At 51.4% G+C, this 26,563-nt stretch overlaps 1 protein-coding gene across 5 annotated transcripts in view; it reads left to right on the top strand.

Moving 5' to 3' along the window:
* Positions 1-26,563, top strand: part of DOT1L (DOT1 like histone lysine methyltransferase) — an 89,741-nt gene that overhangs the window by 54,269 nt on the left and 8,909 nt on the right. For all 5 annotated transcript variants that reach the window (XR_008377712.1, XM_053580967.1, XM_053580954.1 and 2 more), the window contains 18 exons: positions 1,941-1,996; positions 3,631-3,710; positions 6,621-6,689; positions 8,450-8,556; positions 9,699-9,740; positions 11,393-11,503; positions 11,633-11,867; positions 12,331-12,444; positions 13,107-13,198; positions 14,439-14,540; positions 14,743-14,880; positions 15,422-15,547; positions 17,866-18,350; positions 18,480-18,615; positions 20,475-20,621; positions 21,845-21,959; positions 24,665-25,248; positions 25,490-25,695. Coding sequence is in view for 4 of the 5 variants with exons in the window: in XM_053580967.1 (XP_053436942.1) it covers positions 1,941-1,996; positions 3,631-3,710; positions 6,621-6,689; positions 8,450-8,556; positions 9,699-9,740; positions 11,393-11,503; positions 11,633-11,867; positions 12,331-12,444; positions 13,107-13,198; positions 14,439-14,540; positions 14,743-14,880; positions 15,422-15,547; positions 17,866-18,350; positions 18,480-18,615; positions 20,475-20,621; positions 21,845-21,959; positions 24,665-25,248; positions 25,490-25,695 (2,945 nt within the window). In the remaining variant the exon portion in view is untranslated. The remainder of the gene's footprint in view (positions 1-1,940; positions 1,997-3,630; positions 3,711-6,620; positions 6,690-8,449; positions 8,557-9,698; positions 9,741-11,392; positions 11,504-11,632; positions 11,868-12,330; positions 12,445-13,106; positions 13,199-14,438; positions 14,541-14,742; positions 14,881-15,421; positions 15,548-17,865; positions 18,351-18,479; positions 18,616-20,474; positions 20,622-21,844; positions 21,960-24,664; positions 25,249-25,489; positions 25,696-26,563) is intronic.

Below are 26,563 nucleotides of genomic sequence, written 5' to 3'. Positions count from 1 at the left end.
AGACCATGGTGTTTGCAGGAGCAGTTTAGGCCCAGCAGCCTCTGCTGTCAGCAAGGTAGAGGTACCCTGCCCAGGCTCCTGGACACCCTTAACACCCTTGCCAGTGCCTTCAATGGACACAGCCTGAGGTGCCAGCTCTGTTCTGCTGAGCACCATTGGGGGTATTGCACCTAAGTCACTTGTCTGGTTTTGGTTGGCTTATATGGAGGTGCCAGGATGATGCAAAGGGCTGCTGAGGGTAGAGGGAAGCAAGAGATGGGGATGCTGGGGCCAGGGCCTGGGGATATCGAGGTGTTTAGCACCTTTGGTGCAGGTCAACCTGCCCTTCTCATCTCATGTCCTGTCCCTTCCAACTGCGGGTAGCCTGGTTGCATGGCCTTGTCACGGTGGCGCAGCCATATGCTTGTGGGACTATCTCTACTCAGTATCTTTCTGTCTAGAGTGAGATGCCCTAGGCTAAGCACCAGTCCTGTGGTGCTGTGTGAGGTGGGTGTTCCTGTCACTCCATGGCCCTCAGAGTGCCAGTATGGGCCTCTGTCATGACTCATAATTTGGCAGTCTTTGGCCTCTAGCTCCTGGCAGCCAGGAATCCACTTCCCATCTCTGTGGATCTGCCTGATCTGGACATTTCATATAAGCAGAGTCTTACACTGTGTGTTCTTCTGTGTCTGGCTGCTTTCACTGCATGATGTCTTTAAGGTCCATCTACATTGTAGCCTATGTCAGAACTTCATTCCTTTTTTTAATTTTGCTTTTTTTTGAGACAGAGTGTCACTATGTCACTCTCAGTAGAGTGCTGTGGTATCACAGCTCACAGCAACTTCAGACTCTTGGGCTCAAGCAATTCTCTTGCCTCAGCCTCCCTTGTAGCTGGGACTTTTTTTCATTTTTTTTTTAAATTTAGGACTAATAGGGTAAAAACTATTAGGTTATATAATTTACACATGACAGGTAAAATTTAGAATTGTAGCTGTGTCCTACGCCCAGTGAATGTGCCATATATCCATGTATTGGACCCATTGGAAGTTACTGAACTCCTTACATTTTCTCCCCTTCATGAGTTTAATGGAGATTTAGAGCCTCCTTCCTTTTCATGACTGAGTGATATTCCAGTGTCCATGGACCACGTTTTGTGTATTCATCTGTTGATGGACACTTGGGTTGTTTCTATCTTTTGGCTATTGTGAGTCACGTCATTTGTCATAGGTGCTTATGTGCTGATTTCTGTGTGAATGTATTTTTACTTCTCTTGGGAATGTATCTAGGAATGAAGGAGGTGATAAGTTTTTGAAGAATTATGAAACCATTATGTTGGTTTTCTGAATGTCCTGTCTCTAGACAGGTTACTGAGAACCTTGCAGACCTTGGTCTATCGAGGGCAAAAAGTGACATTAGTCTGCTAACCAGAATCACACGGGAATGGGGAGTCAAGTTGTAGAAAGAGCTCTGTCTGGCAGATGTTGGCATACCCCAGCACCATGTGGCTTCTCTTGGGAGTGGCTTGAGGTTAGCACATTGGGGCCCTCTGGCCTTGCCTCAGGATGCTACTGCTGGCTGCTTCGTTCTGAGGTGACTGGAGCTTCTGCTTTTGAGCTTCTGTAGGAAAGTGTGTGGACAGGGTATTGGGGTTTCCTAGAGTATACTTCTATGTGGCCTTAATGACTTTCTGTCCATGTGGGCTCTGTACTCCTCCTGAAGTGGGTGCTAGAGCATTTTCCCAGCATCTACTGTGGCCAGATCCCTTGGAGGTCTTGCCCAGCCTCCACTTGACCCTCCACTGTCCCCTCTTGCCCTCAGAGCAGTGGCTGGTGGCACTCTGGGCTCCTCCCACAGTGAGCAGCTATGTGCCCATTTCATTGTTCTTTCATGGGGCAGAGCGGGCGGGGCAATTAAACCAGATGAGCCTGCCGGGATAAGCTGGCTGCTGTCTTCTCTTTCAGTTGGAAAGAGGCGATTTCCTCTCCGAAGAGTGGAGAGAGCGGATCGCCAACACGAGGTACGTGGGGAGTGGGGTACGGTGTTAGGGTAAGTGGTGGGGCCATAAGGGAAGACATAGGGTGGGGTGGGGTCCCTGAACTCCCTGGGCTTCCTTCATGCTAGGATCTCCTTCCATTAAACGCCCCTGCCTGTTACTTGCCTTCAAAGTGGCACTTGTTACCAGCAGGCCCAAACCCAAGCCCCATGCGCTGGCTCCTCCATGCTGGGTCTTCCTGTCTTCCTGTCTCCTTGTTTCTCCCTCCTTGATGGGCCAGTCCTGACTGTTATTGTACCCCTGGAGTAGCCCTGCTCCTATGCGCCTCACTCAGAGCCCCCTTGGCCGAGCACCCAATGCCTTGGTGCCCTGTGGCTCATAGAGCCATGTCTCTGAGTTCTTCCCATCTACATATTCTGCCTGTCTTGCTGGATTCATGTCCTCCAGTACCTCTGGGGTCCCTCTACCCTTTTGGCCCCCTGCCCATCTAGGTGCGCCTGCCTGCGTGGTGTCTGCTGCACCCGGTGATTTCTTTGAGGGTGGAACGTGGGAATCTCCCAGTGATGCTGCTGGGATCTACCTGAATTTGGCTGGGCCTGCTGTGCCCATGCACAGGTGCTCTGACCGCTCAGCTCCTCTATGACTCTATCCAGCAGGGTCTCCTATGGGAGCTCCCCAGTTCATCTGTTTTGCACCATTGCCACCATCCCTTAGAAACCTGATGGCTTTCCTGGCATCCTGTTGACTCCCCAGTTGTAGTTCAAGTGGGCCTTGCACCCTTGGCCTTGAGGAGTCACGTCTCTGCTTGCCTTTTACCTTGTTGGTGGCTCTGTGTGCTCTGCCCTGTGGCTGGGTCCTATCTGCCCTTCCTGTAGGTGCAGTGTAAGTGAGCCTTGGCCGTGCTGATTCCTGGCTGGGGCATCACCTAGGGTCCTTGTGGGGACCAATGGCGCTTTCTCTTGCCTTGGTTTACTTTTCCCTTTCATGTGTCTGAAATGCAGCAGGGTGATAGCTTTGAAGCTAGTTCTCTTGGTGCTTCCTTCTCTGAAAACACCAGTTCCTGAGGGTTATTTCTGTCTCCCACAGAAATAACTGAATCTAGCAGTTCTGGCTTCTGACCTGCTCCTGCATAGACCTTGGGGAGAGTCCGAGTCAGGTGGGGACAGTGAGCCCAGCATCCTAGGACCTGTGTGCATCTTGGTATTTGTTAGCAATGCCCACAGATGCGTCCACTTGGGGCCACACTCGCAAATCTCACTCTTCTGCTGGGTGGCAAGACAGAGCCTCTGATTCCTCTGATTCGCATTTCCATCCCTCCTGGCTACTATTTTTCCTTTCTGTGGCCTGAAGGTCCTTCTCACTGTTCTAAATACCTGGGAGGCATTGCTGGTAAATGTTTCTAAAATTCTCAATTTTAAAACTATCATGATTCAAAACAAACTGCTCACACTATTTTCTGCCACATTCCAAGGAGGATGTGCTTTTCTTCTGTCCATACATGTGAGCTCCTTGTGGTTCGCATGGGGGACTCTTATGGCCCTGGTGGGTGGGCTGGGGTATGGGCAGAGGTTGGCACTGGCATCTGCACACTGCACTGGGACTCATATGCCTGTGCTAATGGAGCCTTCATGTTACTCAACTGGAACATTGTTTTGCAGTGTTATATTTGTGAATAACTTTGCCTTTGGTCCTGAGGTGGATCACCAGCTGAAGGAGCGATTCGCAAACATGAAGGAAGGTATGTGTGTGTGCCTCTGACCCGTCCTGTCATGTGTCTGCCTCATGTGTCATCCCAGACTCCCAGAGTGCCTAGTCATGTTCCTGAGGGGGATGCAGCTAGGGAGACCTCTAGGCATCCTGCAGAGGTCTCGGGTGCGCCGCTCCCTTTGTTTTCTCACTGTCCCTTAGTTTACAATGTCTGGTTGGAAGTAGGAGCTCAGCACTCCCTCCCGAGGCCTGTGGCTGGCACTATGAGGAGCTGACACAGCCTGGGCACAGGCCTTGCTGGATTTGGAGCCTCCATTTTATACTCCACCCTACAGCGTGTCCTGTATCCTGACACTTTGGGTGGAACCCCAGCTGAGGTGCTGGCTGCAGGTCCCCCATGGCCACCAGGGCCCCCACTAGTCCTGCAGCAGGATGACAGGGCAGGTTCCCTGCCCTCTGGGGAGCAGTGCCTTCCTCTCCCTATGCCTGCTTCCCACTGTTGCAGCTCTCGGGTGCCCTCCTAAGGCAGGGAGATAAGTGCAATGGGTTTCCCCCCCACCAGCTTTGTGAAAATGACAGGTAGACATGACAAGCTGCTTCAGAAAAACCCAGTTTTCTACCTTCAGCACCAATGACCTGTGTCCCTAGGGGCTTGGTGTACAGATGTGTGTGTGCGCACTCATGCCCCTCCTGTGAGCATAAGTGTGTTAGAACAGTGTAATCCTGGAATGTCTTAAAACTTTAACTGAGGGTACATGTCCTTCTTTAGCTAAGTACCTCTCCTGGGCTCAGGGCTCCCACAGGAGGGGCCAGGATTCTTGAGGCCCTGACACCTGTTCTCTGCCCACTGCCCCGCTGCCCAGGAGCACCTCTTCAGGGACTTTCTCCCTGATTTCCAGGCAGAACCCAGGCCTGGTACTAGGTAGTGGCCACTGCAGTGATGTCTCCTTTTTTATCTCCCCCTCCACCTGTTTGTAATGGTGCTAGTCTGGTGTGCTAGGTACCTGGTCCTCTGGGTGTCCCGAGTCCTTGCTTGGCTGGTTTTCTCATGTGTGTGTTTTTTTTGTTTGTTTGTTTGTTTGTTTTCAGACAGAGTCTCATTCTGTCACTGTAGGTGCCAGCCACAATACCCAGCTAGTTTTTCTATTTTTAGTAGAGACAAGATCTTGTTCTTGCTCAGGCTGGTCTCAAACTCCTGAGCTCAGGCAATCCTTTCTGTCTCAGCCTCCCAGAGTGCTGGGATTACGGCCCTCATGTGTGCTTTGATGTGTCCCTCCTTGCCCTGCTCCCTGTGTGCTGGATGATGAGTCATTGCATGTGCCCAGTAGGTCTCTGGCAAGAACACAGCTTCCAGATGTCCCTACAGTGTCCACCCCACCCCTTAGTTGGATTGTGGCAGATGAAGAATGGCTGTCATCTTTGTGAGGCAGAGATCCTAATGTGCCCCAAGAGGCTGGCTCTGTGACTTTTTTTTACTTGACTCTATTGATCTCTGAGTTTTTTGCTCTTTTCCTGACACAGCAAGGTCACTGGCCTGACGTCATGTGTGTCCAGCCCAGCCTTGGAACTCTCCCTTCCCCATTTCTACTGGTCATGGTGTGGCACTTAGAAAGCAAGGTGCCTGCCGGATGCTCCTGGTCAAGGGGCAAAGTAGCTTTGGGAGGAGAGAGCTGACATAGGGAGGGGAGGTGTGTAAATGCATTCATTTTGAGTTTTTCAACTTTAGCTTTATTATTTTTGATTTTTATATTTCTCTCTTTTTTTTCTTTTGGAGACAGAGTCACTATGTCGCACTCAGTAGACAGCTGTGGCGTCATAGCTCACAGCAACCTCAAACTCTTGGGCTTAAGTGATTCTCTTGTTTCAGCCTCTCAAGTAGCTGGGACAATGCCTGGCTATTGTTTGGTTGTAGTTGTCATTGTTGTTTGGCAGGCCCGGGCTGGGTTCGAACCCACCAGCTCTGGTGTAATGTGGCTGCTGCCCCAGCTGCTGAGCTATAGGCGCCGAGCCATTTGTCTCTTATTCTTACACTGAAAAATTTGGTTCCTTAAAGTGTTAATGTATTTACTTATAATGTTTTTCCTGCAGTTTACATGAAAGTTTTATAATTATGGTTGATAGTTGATAAATTAATAGCAGACTTACTGAGTGAAGGTTGAGGTTTCTCTGTGGTTCGTTGTGTCCTTAGAATTTATCACATTAATGATGTATAGACAGACTCCTGTTAAAGAGTTAGTTGAGGTCTTAAATAATTATTTTTCCTTGTGACTGGTATTCGTTTGAATCTGCAGTTGGGCTTGGTTTATTTGTGTACAGGTTGGGGGTTACCCTTTGTCCTTTCAGGTCTTACTCTGGGATGTGTGAAGTGTTTTGCCCACATTCTGTAGCCTGGAGAGGGCCCATCCCTGTCCCCCTGGCAGGCTCCCTTCTCAGGCCTTCTGCTTTGTCTTTTATGTGGGCTTTTAAAGAACCAGCTGTGTGCACACTGTTCTGTCCCTCTTTCCTAACTTAACAAGAAATCCTGGAAATCACTGCAGACACACCAAGCAAGCTCTACCTCCAGCTGCACCTTCCCTGGCAGTGGCCATCTCAAACTCTGGACTTTGGGACTGTCCTTTGTGGGCCGAGCCTGCAACTGTCTGAGGAGCTTCCTCTGCGGATCCTGCCCTCAGTGTGCGAGTGCTGGGTCAGGGTCTATGTGGTGGGATTTGGAGAAGACTTGGGGACATTTTTTGAAGGGAGATTATTTGTATGACAAGCTCATACATGGAAGGTAGTGGATGGTTTTGCTTCAACTTGTAAGAAGACTTAGAAGAAGATGGGTCTCAGCTGTGGTTTCCATGTGTTCAGTGTTTCTTTCCTTCTGTGTGACTTGTTCTGTGCTAGTGTCTGTGTGTGTTTACTTTCCCATACATGGCAGTGATCAATGTTTGTGTTTCAGGTGGCAGGATTGTGTCCTCAAAACCCTTTGCACCCTTGAACTTCAGAATAAACAGTAGAAACTTGAGTGGTAAGACACTGTCATTGCTCTAATTAGTGTCAATAATTTATTTTTCTTTTTTAGATAGAATCTCACTCTGTTGCCCAAGCTAGAGTGCCTTGGTGTCAGCTTAGCTCATAGTTAACCTCAAACTCATGGGCTCAAACAATCCTCCTGCCTCAGCCTCCTGAGTAGCTGAGAGAATAGGCACCTGCCACAAGGTCTAGCTAGTTTTTCTACTTTCAGTAGAGACAGGGTCTTATTCTTGCTCAGTCTGGTTCTCAGATCAAGAGATCTTCCTGCCTAAACCTCCCAGTGTGGTGGGATCACAGACGTGAGCCACCATGCCTAGTGCTGATAATTTTAAACATTTGATGTCTTTTATCACAGGGCTCTTCCTGGGCCCTGTGGATATTGGTTGGGGCTGGGGTGGGTCTGTCCTTGGCAGTTCAGGGCACTGAGCAGCATCCCTGGCCCCCACCTGCTCTGTGCCAGGAGTACCCCCTATTGTGACAACCACAGATGTCCTCAGACACGGCCCAGGGGCTGCTGGAGGGAATTTCCCTGGGTGAGAGTTTCAGGGAGTTTGTCCACAGAGCCGCTCACCCATGTGCTTAGATGGTCAGAGCAGGCTGTGGCCATGTGGATAGTAGAGACCTTAGACTGCAGAAAGCCTGCAGCAGGGATGAGCTGGCCCCTTTAGTGCTTCTTATGGGTTGAGCAGAGGCTGCTGACTTGTCAGCTCCAGGCCATACTGCTGGTCAGCATGGTCGCCCCATAGGGCAAGACCAGGTCAGGGCTGGGTACTCAGAGGTGCAAGTGGTAGTAAGTGCTGGCTACTCTTTTTTTTTGTAGAGACAGAGTCTCACTTTATGGCCCTCGGTAGAGTGCCATGACGTCACAGGACTCACAGCAACCTTCAGCTTTTGGGTTTACGCTATTCTCTTGTCTCAGCCTCCCGAGCAGGTGGCTGGGACTACAGGTGCCTGCCACAATGCCTGGCTATTTTTTGGTTGCAGTTTTGGCCGAGGCCGGGTTTGAACCCACTACCCTTGGTATATGGGGCCGGCACCCTACTCACTGAGCCATAGGCGCCACCCAGTGCTGGCTACTCTTGCAGTCCTAATCTATGTTTGCTTCAACTTGTAAGAAGACTATCCAGCTTTTGGATAATTCTTTTTTTTTTGGACAGAGTCCGTAGCTGTTGCCCTGGGTAAAGTGCCGTGGCGTCACAGCTCACAGCAACCTCTAGCTCTTGGGCTTAAGTGATTCTCTTGCCTCAGCCTCCCAGGTAGCTGGGGCCGCAGGTGCCCACCATAATGCCCAGCTATTTTTTGTTGTTGTTGCCATTGTTGTTTTAGCTGACCCTCTAGCCTTGATGTATGTTGCCAGCACTCTACTCACTGAGCTACGGGTGCCTCCGTTTCTAGATAATTCTGCAAGTTCTTTAGATCTCCCTCAGTTGGGCTTATCTACAGTTTACCTATGACAAGCCCTTTCAGCTTAGAGGAGGTCACAGACCAGGTGCTGGAGACACCCTGGGCCTCTGGGTGGCTGTGGGGCCTGGACCTAGCGAGGTGGGAAGATACTGCCCCAAGTCTTATGATGGGAAGGGGGAAGGTGATGTGGCTCAGGTCTATTTCCTGTTCTGCCTGTCTTTGAGGTGATGAGCTCCTCCTCTGCCTGTTGCAGGCTCCTATGGTAGTGGTTAGGGTCAGGGTGCTGTGCATAGAGGCCTACAGGCTGGGGCAGCTATGCAGCTCTGTGGTAACCTTGCCTATTGTGTGCAGACATTGGCACGATCATGCGTGTTGTGGAGCTGTCACCCTTGAAGGGCTCGGTGTCATGGACGGGGAAGCCGGTCTCCTACTACCTGCACACTATCGACCGGACCATAGTGAGTGTCCTGGCTGTACCCCTGGCCAGCAGCCCCTATGACCCTGCTGGATATAGGAGAGCCAAGTCAGCTTCTGTCCAGGGAATCCCAGTCCTGACCACCCACCACCCTTGCTCCCAGCTCTCAGCTCACTCTATGTCCAGGGAACAGGACTCCAGGTCTTCAGGTCAGGCTGGGAGACCCCTTTCTGCCTATCTTCCGCACGGTCCTCTGATACAGCCCAGGGCCAGCCTGCTCTCCCCTCTGTGTGCTTCTCCCGGTAGTCCTCCTCTGTGCCTGCTCTCCCCTCTGTGTGCTTCTCCCGGTAGTCCTCCTCTGTGCCTGCTCTCCCCTCTGTGTGCTTCTCCCGGTAGTCCTCCTCTGTGCCTGCTCTCCCCTCTGTGTGCTTCTCCCGGTAGTCCTCCTCTGTGCCTGCTCTCCCCTCTGTGTGCTTCTCCCGGTAGTCCTCCTCTGCCAGGCAGCATTGCCCCAGCCTCAGGCCCCTCCTTTGCTTTAGCTCTAAGGTTTCTGAAGGTGGGACATGGGGCTAGTTTTTCTTCATCAAGTTTTGCCACCTTTTTTGGACCTTTACATACAGTAAAGCCTTAATTTGGATCCCTTCTGGGGAGCATTGCTATAAGTTGGGGGCTGACTGCCCAGCTAGATGTGCCCTGCCCCCTCTCTCTGGAGGTGACTAGAGTTCCTCAAAGGGACTGGGACTGTTCTGCCCTGTGATGTGGGGGCTTCACCTACACATGTGGTCACCTGTGTCCCATGAGAGGAGCTGCTTTTTGGCACTGGGGCCATGCGGTCTCTGCTCTGTGATCCAGTCGGCAAAGCTGGGAGCCTGGGTTGGGAGAGTGGTGATGTTTCTCTGCAGAATGTCATTCCCTCTTCCAGGGGTGACGTCACGTTCTGACAGAATGTGCCTGTCCAGTAGGTCTAAGTGGCCCCAGTGCTCAGCTGCAGCTTGTTGGTGAGCTGAGGATGGTTCTTGCCATGGCAGGCTTGGGTCACACACTCGTCTGCCACCAGCTGTTCCAGCCATGCTCTGTGATGCTCTGTGTCCCAGAATAGCTGATGTTATCTGGGGTGTCTCATTACTCCCAACAGAGTTTGGGACTCAACTTCTAATAAGAATTTTTCTTTTCTTTCTTTTTTAGCTTGAAAATTATTTTTCTAGTCTGAAAAATCCAAAACTCAGGGTAAGTGTGTATGTTTTCTTCCATGGATGTTTTCATCCATGAGCTAATAGCATGGATGTGCTGCTGTATGAAAACTTGAGAAATTCCCAAATGGCTGGATTAAGGCATGATAACTGTGGCTTTTCACACCACTGCATCCTTTACCTGTCTCTGTCTTTCTTTTCTCTACACTGTCCTCATCTTCGATGGGTTTACCTGGGCCAGTCTTCTTATAATAATTTGAGGAAGGTAGTTTGGGTGAGCTGTGGTCTTCTTCTTCTTCTTTTTTTTTTTTTTTTGAGACACAATCTCATTGTGTCGCCCTAGGTAGAGTGCTGTGGCATCACAGCTCACAGCAACCTCTAATTCTTGGGCTTAAGCGATTCTCTTGCCTCAGCCTCCCATGTAGCTGGGACTACAGGCGCCCAGCCACAACGCCCAGCTAGTTTTTATTGCAGTTGTCGTTGTTTAGCTGGCATGGGCTGCGTTTGAACCCACTACCTTCGGTGTATGTGGCTGGCGCCGTAACCAGTGTGCTACGGGTGCCGAGCCAGTTGTGGCCTTCTAAAAGTTATTTTCAGTGAAGTACAGAATTGCTGTGACCTGTGCTTCTGCTGCCCAGGGCCAGAATGTTCTTTGCTCTCCTTGCAGAGTGTTGTTTCTCAGCACTGCTGTCAGTGTCCTTCCCTGTAGAGAAGGGTAGTAAGTTCTGACTTGGAAGAAGGCAGTAATAAAACCTGCTCTGATGCTTCTCCAGCCTCAGAGTTGTCTGTTTTGTTTGACGCCAAAGCAGAAAGGATGTCTTTCCAAATGCTTTTTCTTTCTAAGGTCAACCCACCCAGCTCAGTGCCACCTCCATTCACAGCCATGGATCCTTCTGAGGTCCTCTGTCCTTCCCACCATCCTTATTAGGTGTCTTAACAAATATAGTAATAATTGCTCCCTTGAGAATACAGTGACAGCTTAAGTTGGTTGGTGTTTTCTAGCATTTTCTTTTTTTTTTTTTAAGAGACAGAGTCTCATTTTGTCACCCTCGGTAGAGTGCCGTGGTGTCACACCTCACAGCAACCTCCAGCTCTGAGGCTTAGGTGATTCTGTTGCCTCAGCCTCCTGAGTAGCTGGGACTACAGGCGGCCGCCACAACACCCGGCTGTTTTTTTGTTGCAGTTTGGCTGGGGCCAGGGTTGAACCCATCACTCTCGGTATAGGGGGCTGGCACCCTACTCACTGAGCCACAGGTGCTGCCCAGCATTTTCCTTCTTTAAACTACGCTGTTTCTAGTGATAATCACCTAAGAGAACGGTATCTTGGTAGAGCCTCAGTGCATCTCGCCCAGAAGGGAGTTGGGGCAGAGAGACAGGGAGGGAGGCATCCTTGTGCCTGAGGGTGTGTCTTCTATGTGGCTCCTAGTTCAGAGACTACCTGCCTTATTATTGGTGCAAGCATCTGCATCTGAGCGTGCTGCCATGAGTGTGCGTGCCACGGCTATGGGGCTGTGGGCTCACTGGTGTCTGTGTGTGTCAGTTCCGTTGTCTGTGCTATGGGCAGAATAGTTGAAGTGCAGAGCCAAGGCTCATGGCCCCTCAGGTGCAGAATCTAAGTACCCTGTGGGTGCAGGAGGGTCTCTGACATATCCCAGCACTTTCCAGAGTCATCTAGCTCTTCCTTTCCAGGAGGAACAAGAGGCAGCTCGGCGCCGGCAGCAGCGAGAGAATAAAAGCAACGCAACCACCCCGACCAAGGTGCCAGAGAACAAGGCAGCCGGCCCCCCAGATGCCCCTGTGGTAAGCCCTGTCCCAGGCACAATTGGGTAGGCGTGGCTGCCACCAGGCCTTCTGCAATTGTCCTAGGCATGGCTGGGAGATTGGCCCCCTGGGTATCCCGCTATTACACCTACTCTGTGCCCTGTGCAGGATTCTGGTGCTGAGGAAGATAAAGTCGGAGCCACCGCCACCAAAAAGCCGTCTCCTTCTAAAGCCCGCAAGAAGAAGCTGAATAAGAAAGGGAGGAAGATGGCTGGCCGCAAGCGTGGACGTCCCAAGAAAATGAACACTGCAAACCCCGAGCGAAAGCCCAAGAAGAACCAAACTGCACTGGATCTCCTGCACGCTCAAACTGTGTCTCAGACAGCATCTTCCTCACCCCAGGGTGAGCCCTTCTTAGGGGTTGTGACCCTCCTCTGGATCATAGGTGGCTATAGTGCCTTTGTGATGGCCCCACCCCAAAGTTTCTTTCCCATCTGGAGAGGGCTATGTGGAAACTGCACACCTGCTGGGGATGCTGCAAGGTGTCTTCTATGGCCAGTCCTGGAAGGGCCTCACCAGTGGGCATGAGGATTTTTTCACCATGTTGTGCCAACCGGAGTCTGGTGATGTAAATGCCAGTGGGCAGCGACGCTGCTCCCAAGCAGCTAAGACCCTGAGTAGAGGGAGACTTCCAGAGGGGCCTTTGTCTTGGTGGTCAGGACTGCCAAGACGCAGCATTTGGTGGAGTCTTTGGACTCTAGGAAACATGTTGCACCTCCTTAAGAAAGCTAGGGAGTCTGTAAGGTGGTTCTGGGGCTCTGTGAGTGTGTGTTCAGGTTAACACATGGACTGGTTCTTTTGTGCAGATGCCTACAGGTCACCTCACAGCCCGTTCTACCAGCTACCTCCGAGTGTGCAACGGCCCTCCCCCAACCCACTGCTGGGGGCGCCCACCCCACCTGCGCTGCAGAAGCTGCTAGGTGAGCTTGTGCTATGATTCCCAGAGCTGCCTGGTAGAGGGTGCCAGGATTGTGCTGGTCCCAACCAACAGAGTGTTTCTTACCTGGCAGCAGCCCCTGTGACAGTCTTGCTGCACTCTACTTAGATAGCAGGCTTGAGGTCTGGCCTGCTAGAGGGGTCAGCAGAGGGAATCTGGGGTTGTCTGAGGTCAGCATTCTCACCTGGCTGCCATATGTGAAGTCTGGGGACATCTTTGGTTGTCACAATGAGGGCACTGGTGGCATGGGGTGGGTGGAAACCAAGGACACTGCTTAGCATCCTGCAAGGTCCAGGATAGCCCCACCCCAGACCAGGGAGTAGCCAGCTAGTCAGGGGAGAGAGGCCTGGGCAGTGTCCCTGGACTTGAGGTGCTCCCTGTGGCACAAGGGTGTAGGCATTCCCTGCTTCATTGAGCTTGTGACACTCATGCAATGGCTGGAAGAGTGAGGAGCCCCAGGATCTGCCCAGGTGAGGGGGAAGGCCCTGGGCTGGGTCAGGCACTAAAACAGCCACTCTGCTGTGTCACAGGCTTGTTTCTGCAGCGCTGCTTCCTCGTCCTTGTAGCCTTGTAGGGCAATCATTGTGTCCAAGCTCTACCCTGATTACTCCTTTCCAAAGGCATGTCCCACGTCTCTCTTTCTAGAGTCCTTCAAGATTCAGTACCTGCAGTTCCTGGCATACACAAAAACCCCCCAGTACAAGGCTAACCTGCAGCAGCTGCTGGACCAGGAGAAGGTGGGTCCCACCAGTACCTGTGGCCCTTCTTTCTGCAAGGAGATGAGCTCTGGTCCTGCTGTCCCAGCACTTGCTTCATGTGCCATGGAGGCCCCTGGGAGGAGCAGGCTCTGCTTGCTACCCCTCCCTGCTCACCCATGGAGAGTTAGCCATCTTTGGTCAGGGCCCTCAGTAGCCTTTAGTGCCAAGTGGGTATTATTACCTCCCAGATGAGGATCTGTAGCTCAGAAAGGCTGGGTTATTCCCTGGTTCTGTTTGTCTTCCCACATTGCTCTTTGGCATGGTTCGTCTGACCATGACAGCTGGTCTGTAAGTGACTGTACTAGTGTTTTCCAGATGGCTGGTGAGCAGAGTTGAACCCATAAACCACCTTGCTGCCTCCTTTCTTTTCTCAGTTCAGGAACGTAGGAGATGGAAAGAGCTTACGTGTTTCTTTATTCAGTGATTTTTTTTTTGGAGACAGACTCTCAAGCTATCGCCCTGGGTAGAGTGCTGTGGCGTCACAGCTCACAGCAACCCAACTCTTAGGCTTAAGCGATTCTCTTGCCTCAGCCTCCCAGTAGCTACAGGCTCCCGCCACAATGCCCAGCTATTTTTTGATTGTAGTTGTCATTGTTTGGCAGGCCCAGGCTGGATTCGAACCCGCCAGCTCCAGTGTATGTGGCTGGCTCCCTAGCCACTGAGCTACAGGCACCGAGCCTATTCAGTGATTCTTAACAGTTCAAAAAGGGTTCTTGCTGTCTAAAAATATTTCTGGAAAGATGCTGAAATGGCCCATGATCCCATAGTCTCACTATATCTGCACCTTAGTTTTTTGTTTGGACTTTTGTTTTAAAAATTAATGAGGCTTCTGCCATACTTGGCACAGACATACACACATTTCGCCCTATTTGGTTGACATCTCCTAAGGTGTCATTTTCCATTGGTATCTGAAGGGTTTCACATTTAATTGGCTCCCTGTATCATGTTATATTTAGGAACCCCAGCCCTTCCCACATAGATAGCCTCTTAGGATGTTCTGATTTCTGCTGTTGTAGCAGCAGACTTCCTTGTGAATTCATGGGAAAGGGCTGTTTCTGGTGCTTACCTGGGGTGGATCCCCTAAGGCAGTGGCTGGTCTCTGTGTGGCTGGAGCATGTGCTGCATGGGGCTACCAGGCTTTTCATCAGTGTATCTGAGGGTGTTGTAGAGGGCTGGGCCCTTCCCTGGTGGCCCCCTGGTGACCTGCTGGTCTCCCTAGGAGAAGAATGTGCAGCTGCTAGGCACGGCTCAGCAACTACTCAGCCACTGCCAGGCGCAGAAGGAGGAGATCAGGAGGCTGTTCCAGCAGAAGCTCGATGAGGTAGTGGCTATGCCACCAATGTCTGAAGCAGGGTGGCATGGGGTGGGAAACTGGGATAGCTGGGGGTGGCCTAGACCCGGTATGTTTCCCATCTGGCCTCCATGCCATTATGAGCGAATCCTCCAGACAGGGAGTGGCCTTGGGTCTGGGAAGCTAAGTTGGGCCCTGAGTGCCCACCACCCATGTGTCCTTGTATCTGCAGCTGGGCGTGAAGGCTCTGACCTACAACGATCTGATCCAAGCCCAGAAGGAGATCTCTGCACACAACCAACAGCTTCGGGAGCAGTCAGAACAGCTGGAAAAGGACAACAGCCAGCTGCGCAACCAGAGCCTGCAGCTGGTGGGTTCTCACTGGGTGGGGTGGGAGACTTAGAATATCACAGAGTACACAGGGGCAGGGTGGCTCTCACTGAGCCTCCCGTCTGGGCTCTATCACTGCTTTGTCCTGAGATTGCCTGTGCAGCTTCTAAAACTCTGGCAGGGTGTTAGGGTGGGGGGCCTGGGTCCTGCCCAAAGGTCTTGCTGTCTTTTTAGCTCCCCCTGTTCCCTTCCTGGGCTCCTGTGGGTATGCAGAGCTGGCACAGATCTGTGTAGCCTCTCCTGTGGGAACCCATGGATATATGGTGCTGAATGGCAGCAGCCTTACTTACCAGGCCATGGTGCTGGTTCATGTACCCGCCTCTCCCCACTTTGCCCAGCCCAGTACAGCACTGAGGTCATGTCTGCACGTCCTAAAGGAGCCTTCTGGAGTTGCCTCTGTGCTGTAAGCACACAGGCTCCTGGCTACTCGAGGGATCCCCGCCCCATTCTCTCTATGACCACCCAAGGTATGCCAGTGTGCCAGGCTTATTGCTGCAGCTATCCTGCCCTTGTCCCCACAGCTCAAGGCTCGTTGTGAAGAGCTGAAGCTGGACTGGGCCACACTGTCCCTGGAAACGCTACTGAAGGAGAAGCAGGCTCTGAGGAGCCAGATCTCAGAGAAGCAGCGGCATTGCCTGGAGCTGCAGGTGGGCAAGCATGGTGGCAGGGCAGTGGATAGAGGGACGTTCCCTGATGCTCTGACTTGGGCTGTGGGCACCTCGTGTTCACTGTACTGGGTTCCTGTGCACCATGTGGGAGGTTCCAGCTTGCTATTGTCCCCTCATTTGGTGACTTAGGACTCCTTTGGCTGAGTACTCAATGCTAAACCTGAGGTCTTCTGGCCGCCTTCTAGTAAATAGCTTTTGGAAGAGTTACCAAAGAATTTGCTCCTTTTTTCTTTTTCTTTTTCTGTTTTTGAGTCAGACTCTCAAGCTGTGGCCTTGAATAGAGTGTCATGGCGTCAGCTCACAGTAACTTCCAACTCTCAGGCTCAAGTGATCCTCTTGCCTTAGTTTTTCTGTTTTTAGTGGGGACATGGGTCTCGCTTTGCTCAGGCTGGTCTTGAACTTGTGACCTCAAGCTATCCCCCCACCTTGGCCTCCCAGAGTGCTAGGATTACAGGTGTGAGCTACCACACCCAGCCAAGAATTTGCTGTGGCTCGGCACCTGTAGCACAGTGGTTTCGGCGCTGGCCACATACACTGAGGCTGGTGGGTTTGAAGCTGGGCCAGGCCAACTAAACAACAATGACATCTGCAACAAAAAATAGCCAGGTGTTGTGACGAGCGCCTGTAGCCCCACCTACTTGAGGCAAGAGAATCGCTTAAGCCCGTGAGTTTGAGGATGCTCTGAGCTGTGACACCACAGCACTCTAGCAAGGGTGACATTTTGAGACTCTTTCTCAAAAAAAAGAAAAAGAAAAGAAAATAGTTTGTGACTAGTCTGATCAAGAGTGAGACCCTATCTCTACCAAAAATAGAAAAAACTAGCCGGGCATGGTTATACACACCTGTTGTCCTAACTACTCGGGAGCTTCAGGCAGGAGGATTTCTTGAGCCCAGAAGTTGCAGGCTGCAGTGAGCTGTGATGATTCTTCTGCATTGCACCCTGGGTGAGAATGAGACCCTGTCTCTTAAAAAAACAAAATAATAGGGCAGTGCCTTTGGCTCAGTGGGTAGGGCGCCGGCCCCATATACCGAGGGTAGTGGGTTCAAACCTGACCCTGGCCAAACTACAACAAAAAAATAGTTAGGCGTTGTGGTGGGCGCCTGAGGTCCCAGCTACTCAGGAGTCTGAGGCAAGAGAATCGCCTAAGCTCAGGAGTTGGAGGTTGCTGTGAGTTGGGAGATGCCACATCATTCTACCGAGGGCTATAAAGTTGAGACTCTGTCTCTACAAAAACAAACGAACAAACAATAGCTTGTAATATTTGATAGTAACAGAAATGTGTCCACTGAGGTGAGTTAGACAAAGGCATGAGAAGGATAAAGAGGCATAACATACTGAGTTTCCTTTCAGGGTGCTCCCAGGAGTTGATTTTCATGTAGGTAGCTGTCATGCAGTAACAAGGATAAAGCAGAAAGATGAATGGCCATTAGTGTTTGAGTTACAGATTCCATCTATGAGGGCTCTGTCCTTCTGGTGTGTTTTCTGTCCTTGGTGCACAGTTGCTGTGTAGCTGGGCCTGTAAGGTCTTTTCAAGTATCAGATTATTACTGTAAAATAATAATTCAATGGTTTTTCTTTATACCAAAGACTCATCTTCAGGCTTCCTTAAAAGCATACTGCTAAAAGTAGATTTCTTGGTGTTTAAAGGTTTTATAATGTTCTGATGCAGTGTGGCTAGATGTGCCTGCCAGCCTGCTAGCACGTTACAGGGAAGGAGTTTGGAGGCCTCATTCCTAGAGCTAGGCCTGGTCCACATGGGTTTGCCTAGAGAAGGAGTTTCTCTAAAGAAGGAGTTTTGGTTCTGACTCTGTCACAGTGTTTTCTGTGTAGTAATGAAGCCACATGTGTCCATCGTAGAAAAGGAAGTAAAAAAGATAAAACGAATAAATCAAGAGGAAGAAATTTCTTTCATGCCCACAGCCCAGAAAGAAAACACTGTTCCATCTGAAAGTGGCGTGATCCTTCCAGAAGTTTTCCCTGTTGCTTTTATACTTACAAGTTTGTTTTAAACAGAAACCACTCTGTGTCTGTCTGTTTCTTGCTATTCTTCGGGACCTATTTCCTTGTTGACAAGTATATATCTACAATACTATCCTTGACAATCACATGTTATTATATCTGAGCTTTCCCACCCCTGACTCTAGACAATTGGTTGCTGTGAGTTTTTTGTACTCCCCAATTGATTGGCATCTCCATAGCTCGCTCTGGATGCCATCCTTGGCAGGTCCTTGGGATTGCACCCTGGTAGTGGCCAGGTGGGGTGGGCCTGCGTTTGACTCCTCCCTTCTCCCTTAAGATCAGCATTGTGGAGCTTGAGAAGAGCCAGCGTCAGCAGGAGCTCCTCCAGCTTAAGTCCTGTGTGCCTCCTGATGACACCCTGTCTACACACCTACGTGGGAAAGGCACCCTGAGCCGAGATCTGGAGGCTGACCCCGGCCGGCTACACCTTGAGCTGGACTGTGCCAAGTTCTCGCTGCCCCACTTCAGCAGCATGAGCCCGGAACTCTCCATGAATGGCCACGCAACCAGCTATGAGCTCTGCGGTGCCCTGAGCCGACCCTCATCCAAGCAGAACACCCCCCAGTACCTGGCCTCCCCCTTGGACCAGGAGGTGGTGCCTTGCACCCCAAGCCATGGTGGCCGGCTGCGACCGGAGAAGCTGTCTGGCCTAGCTGTGCCTGACTACACTAGGCTCTCCCCAGCCAAGATTGTGCTGCGCCGGCACCTGAGCCAGGACCATACAGCATCGAGCAAGGCGGCCACCAGTGAGCTTCATCCACGGTGAGTGCCCACGAGGGGTGAGGGTTCGGTCCTTGCTGCTGTAGGGGATCTTCCCAGTGGGAGCTCTTCATTTTGAAAGAGTTTTGGGTGTTTGCTGGGCTCAGGAATGACTAGGCCTTCTCCTTCCAGAGCTGAACACACCAAGGAGAATGGTCTTCCCTACCAGAGCCCTGGCACATCCAACAGCATGAAGCTAAGCCCTCAGGACCCACGGCCTCCTTCCCCTGGAGCCTTACAGCTTGCTGGGGAGAAGAACAGTGAGAAGGTAGGACCCCCACCCTCTATCTGTGCTTCCAGGGCTCACACCAGTATTCTATTAGCTTGGGAAGGGCAAGACCAACTGCCTATGGCTTTGGTGTAGCAGGAGAGGAGGTCTTTCCTGGTCACCCCAGGGTGGGGCATACTGTGGGGTCTTGTCTGGCCTGGAGGAGAACCTGTGTGTCCAGTGGGGGCAGGTACTATGGAAGGTGTGGGGTTGGGGCATAGTCTGCCCTTGGGGCTAGGAGCATGCAGAGGCCAGCTCAGGAGGCCACTGCCTAAGGGGACCTGCCGTGGGGGCCTGGCCAGTATGTATGGGGATGGACTGTGGAGAGGGGAGGGGGAAATCTTCCAAGGGAGCAGGTTGGGGTGGGAAGGTGGGGCCATCTGCTTGACATCCTCTGAAAGTGACAAGAATATGATTTTCTTTTCTTTTCTTTTTTTTTTTTTTTTGAGACAGAGTCTCACTATGTCTCCCTGGGTACAGTGCTGTGACGTCACAGCTCACAGTAACCTCAAACTCTTGGGCTCAGCCTCCCAAGTAGCTGAGACTATAGGCACCTGCTACAATGCCTGGCTGTTTTCTTGTTCTTGTTGTCATTGTTGTTTAGCAGGCCCTGGGCATGTAGCTGGCACCCTAACCACTGAGCTACATACGGGCACCGAGCCAGAATAGTGATTTCCAGTGGCACGCTGGTGTACCAAGAGGGGATCTTAGGTGTGTTGTGAAAATTTTAAGAGGCCATTAATTAAATATTTTTTGAAAGTTCAGAGCACAGTAAGTGGGTTGTTTTGTTTTTGTTTTTGTTTTCAGGCAGAGTCTCTGTCACCCTGAGTAGAGTGCTGTGGCATCATGGCTCACAGAGATCTCAAACTCCTGGGCTCAAAGTGATCCTTTTGCCTTAACCTTCCAAGAAGCTGGGACTTACAGGCGCCTGCCACAATGGCCAGCTAGGGTCTTAACTCTTGCTCAGGCTGGTCTCAAACCCCTGAGTTCAAGCAATCTACCACCTTGGCCTCCCAGAGTGCTAGGATTACAGGGGTGAGCCACCTTGCCTGGCCTTACTATATTTTTTAATCAACAATATTTAAGTATGCAGGGGTTGGACATAAGAGGGAGTTTACCTAACAACCGCAATCAGTGTAGCCTAATTCTTTGTGCCTTGAATGAAACCCAAATGATAAAAATAAAAAATAAACAAATAAATTTTTTTTTTTTTTTTTTGGAGACAGATCCCTAAGCTGTCGCCCTGGGTAGAGTGCTGTGGTGTCACAGCTCACAGCAACCACAAACTCTTCAGCTTAAGCAATTCTCTTGCCTCAGCCTCCCAAGTAGCTAGGACTACAGGCACCTGCCACAACGCCTGGCTGTTTTTTTGTTATAATTGTCAATTGTTTCTTGGCAGGCTTGGCCTGGATTAGAACCCGCCATCTCTGGTGTATGTGGCTGGCACCCTAGCTGCTGAGCTACAGGCACCAAGCCAAAAGAATGAGTCAAGAGAATCGCCTAAGCCTAAGAGCTGGAGGTTGCTGTGAGGCGTGAGGCCATGGCACTCTACCGAGGGCAAAAAAGTGAGACTCTGTCTCTAAAAAAAAAAAAATATATATATATATATTTAAGTGTGCCATGGGAGCTATAGGTTCAAGTGTGTCATGAGATTAAAAAAGGTTGAAAAACACTGCTCTAGAACATTCCATTGCAGCCTTCAAGAGGCCCTGAGTCCATGGGGAACAGCAAAGGGTACCTTGGCAGCCAGGGGGCTCCAGCTGAGAGCCCAGAGGGGCTATTGGGGTGCCTGTGTCTTGATGACTATGCCATGACCTGGGGCCTGCTGATGTATGTGGCTGCCTGTGATCTGCCTGTAGGGTCTAAAGGAGCGTGCGTATGGCAGCAGTGGGGAGGCTATCACTAGCCTGCCAGTCAGCATCCCGTTGAGCACAGTGCAGCCCAGCAAGCTTCCTGTCAGCATCCCTCTGGCCAGTGTGGTGCTGCCCAGCCGTGCAGAAAGAGTGGTGAGTGGGCTGCTTGGGGTTGCGGCTCAAGGGTGTCCCCATGAGCCACACTGAGATAAAATGGAGTTTGGAGGGTTTTGCAAGATATAGGCCTTTTTTTTTTTTGTTTTTTGAGACAGAGCCTCAAGCTGTCGCCCTGGTAGAATGCCATGGCATCACAGCTCACAGCAACCTCCAACTCCTGGGCTCAAGTGATCCTGCCTCCACCTCCCAAGTAGCTGGGACTACAGGCGCCTGCCACAACACCCGGCTATTTTTTTGGTTGCAGCCGTCATAGTTTGGCAGGCCTGGGCTGGATTCGAACCCACCAGCTCAGGTGTACGTGGCTGGCACCTTAGCCACTTGAGCCACAGGCGCCAAGCCCATGTAGATCTTTTTTTTTTAATTGCATGCTGTTAAATGTCTTGCACGCTCTTAATGCATGAAAAATAGAATATCTAAAATACTTACTTAATTATGGCATATTTTACAGTTTTTATGGCCAGTTTTTTCTTCCTCACAAGGCCCTATTTGCTGTGGTGGCCATATCCTTGAATGCACACATAATGCTCCTGCCCACATAGGTGGTTGTAAAGATGACCATAATGTGTAACATGCAGCAGGATTTTGTGGGCAGTGAGCCATTTGGATTTTTTTCTTTTCTTTTTTTTTGCAGTTTTTGGCCTGGGTTGGGTTTGAACCCCCCACCTCCGGTATATGGGGCCAGCACCCTACTCCTTTGAGCCACAGGCACTGCCCGGCCCCCCCTCCCCCCCTTTTTTTTTTTTGTAGAGACAGAGTTTCACCTTGTGGCCCTCAGTAGAGTGCCGTGGCGGCACACAGCTCACAGCAACCTCCAGCTCTTGGGCTTAGGCAATTCTCTTGCCTCAGCCTTCTGAGTAGCTGGGACTACAGGCGCCCACCACAACGCCCAGCTATTTTTTTTGTTGCAGTTTGGTTAGGGCCGGGTTTGAACCTGCCACCCTCAGTATATGGGGCTGGCGCCCTACCCGCTGAGCCACAGGTGCCGCCCTGGTTTTTTCTTTTTTAATGAATACAATTCATCCACATTCAGTGGTTTTTAGTATATTCACAGAATTGTTCGACCATCTACATCTTAATTCTAGAACATTCCATCACCTCCTGGAAGAAGCCCCATCCCCATCATCAGTCACTGCCCATCCCCTCCACCAGCCCCAGATGACCATAGATCCATTTCCTGATACTGGGTTTTCCCTCTGTAGAGGAGTACGCCGAGTCCTGTGCCACAGCCCCGAGACTCCTCATCCACACTTGAAAAGCAGATTGGTGCTAATGCCCACAGTGCTGGCAGCAAGAGCCTTGCCCTGGCTCCCACAGGTAAGGCCCATCCTGCCCCAGCCTAGTCCTAGCTGAGCCACCCAGGGCCCACCACATAGGCCTCTGCTCTGCTGATCTTCAGGTGGGTGGGCCAGGGTGCTAGGTGTGGAATGGGGTTTCTCAGGGTGAGGACTGTGTGCTGCCACCTTCACTTCCAGATAGTGCCCTTGCCCTTTCTTGCTCCCCTGAATCTGGGGTGCTAATCAGGCTCTGCTCTGGCCTCAGCACTTTTCCATAGAGCGGTTTTAGCTGCAGCCCCAGGGAGCCCCAGAGAGTCAGGTCTCCCTGACCCTGACACTCGTGTCACTACTTTAGCCCTTGTTTTGCCCCCCTTCCATTAGATGTAATCTTGTCATTCACCCAGCTGTGAAGCTTGGGGATCTCTGAGACCCACGATTTAGGGTCAGCCAGGTATAATGGTGCCTTATGGCAAGTGGCTGTGGACATCAGTTGCCTGCTTTTCACTGGGTTCTGGTTCTTCAGAAAGCTCCCACCCACGAGCCTGTTACGTTAACACAAGGCTCTGTAAACATTTTCTTTGAACAATAAGTAATGTTGTATACTTTTGACATAATCATTCATCCTACCATTGAGTGTGAAAGCAGGCTGTACCAATATGAAAATGAGTGGGTGTGGCTATGTACCAATACAACTTTATTTACAACAACAGGCTGTGGGCCAGACTCCTGGTTTGCTGGCCCTGTACTAGCACATACTGTGATGTGGTAATTACCTTTTTAGAAGTAAAAAGTAATATGCAAGAGGCCACTGTTTAGATAGGATTCTTCCCTTGGTCTCTTGGCATGGTGCTTGGGAGGTCATCTTCTCTCTTCCCTAAGCCTGGAGGAACCCAAGAATGGACCATCCTATGCCCAGCACTGGCTGCACAGGATCATTTTCTCTGAGGCAATTAGGACATCAGGAGGTGTTTTTTCTTTCTTTCTTTTTTTTTTTTTAGAGACAGAGTCTTACTTTGTCACCGTTGGTAGAGTGCTGTGGCATCACAGCTCACAGCAACTTCCAGCTCTTGGGCTTAGGCGATTCTCTTGCCTCAGCCTCCCGAGTAGCTGGGATTACAGGTGCCCACCACACTGCCCGGCTGTTTTGTTGCAGTTTGGCCGGGGCTGGGTTTGAACCCACCACCCTCAGTATATGGGGGTGGCGCCCTATTCACTGAGCCACAGGTGCTGCCCCAAAAGGGGGTTTTTAACCAGGGCTTTGGAGGCATGTAGAATCAGGCTTCTGTCTGGCCCAGCATGCAGAATGGGAATGGTAGGTGTGGTCATATGTATGTCTGAGGATCATCCCTCCTATGGCTAATCTCATGGCGGGAGCTTGTGGGCTCAGGGTAGGGGCTTGTCCTACCTCCCTGAGTACCACAGTGCCAGTGATCCCACCTGACCTAGGAGATCCTGTTGGGGGCCGGAACTGGTGATAAGCTCCTGGCCTGGGCATCTGCGCTTCCCTTCACAACTTGTTGTGTGCACCCATGGGCTGGGGAGAAGGGGCTGCCAGAGCAGGCCCCTGGCCTTAATGGCTTCCACAGTATGGAAGTTTTTTTTGTTTTTCTTTTTGTTGTTTTTGTTGTTTTGAGACAGAGTCTCACTTTGTCACCCTTGGTACAGTGCTGTGGCTTCCTAGTTCACAGCATCCTCAAACTCTTGGGCTTAAGCAATACTCTTGCCTCAGTCTCCTGAGGAGCTTGGGACTACAGGCGCCTGCCACAGCACCCGGCTGTTTTTAGCAATGGGGTCTCTTGAACTCATAAGCTCAGGCAATTCACACACCTTGGCCTCCAAGAGTGCTAAGATTATAGGTGTGAACCACCATGCCCAATTAGCATAGACATTTCTGAGCACAGAGCTATCCTCTGTAGCTAGGAGGGAGGTCACTCTGGGGGTCAGGCAGCTGGGAGCTCTTCCCTAAGAGGTGTCTCTGGGACGGGGGCATGACTGGGCACACCTTGCTATCCAGGGCCACTTAGCCTAGAGTCAGCTCAGCATAGATGTCTCAGTATAGATGATGTCTTAGCTATACCATGGAGGGGCTAGGCAGGTCACCCCTGAGGCCAGGGCACAGATGCACAGAGGCTTGAGCCCTGAGTGTCTGGAGAGGGGTCTGGCAGGGACAGCCCCTCTCATCTGCCAAGGGCACTACTGTGGTACACTCAGGGTTGGGATGGGATCCAGGGAAGTGAAGGCCCCCAAGACCCCACAGTGTGGTGTGGCAGGTCCCTCCCACTTCTGACTCCTTGTCCTCTCCCAACTCCCTCTCTTTCCATGTGACCCCAGAACCCTTAGTGTCATTTTCTCCCATGCAAGATCACCCATAGGACCTTACAGATCCATACCCAGGGAGGCCATTTCTGATTCTAGGACCGTCCCTGACCCCAAGACACTTGGGTTGTTTTCATCTTTTGGGCTGTTGCGAATCATGCTGATATAAACATGGTTGTACAAAGAGTTCTTTGAGACCCTAAAGTAGAGGAGGATTCTGATTTCTCTACATTCTCACCAACACTTATTTGCATGAGTAGATGTGAAATAATATCTTACTGCTTTTTTCATTTATGTCCTGACACACATTGTCTCTGATGTGGGCAGCCCCTTCCTGAGGCCGGGCTCCCTTCTCTGCCGGGTGGGTTCTAGCATCCATGTACCTGGGCTTGAGCCATCCTGCTTCCCCTGACAAATTGTCCCCTGCAGGTTTCTCCTATGCTGGCTCGGTGGCCATCAGTGGGGCCTTAGTTGGCAGCCCTGCACCACTCGCGCCTGGAGCTGAGCCTGCTACTTTTGAGGAGTCCTCCAGTTCAGGGAGTCTCTTCGCCACTGTGGCGTCCCGGAGCTCGACGCCACAGCACCCACCCTTGCTGGCTCAGTCCCGCAGCTCCCGCCCAGCCTCTCCTGCCCACCAGCTCTCCTCCAGCCCCCGGCTGGGTGGGGCCACCCAGGGCCTCCTCCCTGACATCAGCAAGGGAGACCTGCCCTCTGACACCGGCTTTTTAGATCCGGAGAGTGAGGCCAAGCGGAGAATTGTCTTCACCATCTCCACTGGCATCAGCTGCACCAAGCAGTCACCTTCTAGCAAGCACAGCCCTCTGAATGTGGGTGCCCGTGGGGACTGTGGGCAGAGCCATGGACAGGACAGCCGCAAGCGGGGCCGTCGAAAGAGAGCATCTGCTGGGACCCCCAGCCTGAGTGCAGGCGTGTCTCCCAAGCGTCGGGCCTTGCCACCTGTGGTTGGCCTCTTCACACAGCCGTCGGGGTCCCCCCTCAACCTTAACTCCATGGTGAGGACATGGACTCGGGCACGTGGGAAGTAGAGAAGAGAGACCAGGATGGGGTTGGGAAGTCAGGAGGGGCCTGATGGCACAGCCCCACCCAGGTGAACACAGGTCAGGAGTCATATGTTCCACCAGCGTGTCAGGAGGAATCATGGTAGAAACCCCATGACGTGCATCAGGTACCCCAGGTCAGGGACCCTTCTGTCTGTGGGGCATGTTTGCATCTGCTTTGTTTCTGGGCCCTCAGGTCAGTAACATCAATCAGCCCTTGGAGATTACAGCCATCTCTTCCCCTGAGAACTCCCTGAAGAGCTCCCCCATCCCCTACCAGGACCATGACCAGCCACCCGTGCTCAAAAAGGAGCGGCCCCTGGGCCAGACCAATGGGGCACACTATTCCCCACTGACCTCGGACGAGGAGCAGGGCTCGGAGGATGAACCCAGCAGTGTCCGGTAAGTCGGGGTGGGCATGTCCACCTGCCAGGCTGGTTGTAGGATTCAAGTGCCAGGTGGTGCTGGTTCAGAGGAGGGTATTTACTTTGTAGGAAACACCTTTGGGAAAGGTCCTAGGAAGTTGCGGGCCTTTTTCCTATCCTCTGTGTAACATGGATTTGGTTCTGTTGCCTGAATGGCTGGGCAGGCTTGCTTCCCCGGAACTGTGTTCAGAATTAGGTACTGACACATTACTTAATTTCACTGGATTGGGAGAAACCAAGTGAGTAGAGTTGCCACAGCAAGAGAAAATTTTTTGTTTTGTTTTTTTGCAGTTTTTGGCCGGGGCTGGGTTTGAACCCGCCACCTCCGGCATGTGGGGCTGGCACTCTACTCCTTTGAGCCACAGGCACTGCCCACAATAGAAAAATTTAAAAAATGTTTTTGAAAAGTCTTATCAGCACATCTGGCTCAGTTTTATTTGTTTTTTATTCTGTTTTTGTTTTTGAGACAGAGAAGAACTTTGTCACCAAGTGCTGTGCCATCACCTAGCTCACAGCAACCTCAAACTCTTAGGCTCAAGTAATTCTCTTGCTGCAGCCTCCTAAGTAGCTGGGACTACAGGTGCCCACCACAATGCCTGCCTGTTTTTTGGTTGTAGGTGTTGTTGTTTGGTAGGCCTGGGCTGGATTAGAACCTGCCAGCTCTGGTGTATGTGGCTGGCACCTTAGCCACTTGAGCTACAGGCCCCGGGCCCCATACCACCCATTTATATAATCCAGAGGTTTTTAGTGTTTTCACAGGGCTGTATAAACATTACCATTATCTAAATCAAGAACGGTCCATCAGGCCATGCGCAGTGGCTCACACCTGTAATCCTAGCACTCTG

Source organism: Nycticebus coucang, chromosome 2 (assembly GCF_027406575.1).
Source record: "Nycticebus coucang isolate mNycCou1 chromosome 2, mNycCou1.pri, whole genome shotgun sequence".
In the NCBI taxonomy this organism is placed as follows: Eukaryota; Metazoa; Chordata; class Mammalia; order Primates; family Lorisidae; genus Nycticebus; species Nycticebus coucang.
This window is presented reverse-complemented; position numbering and strand designations above follow the sequence as displayed.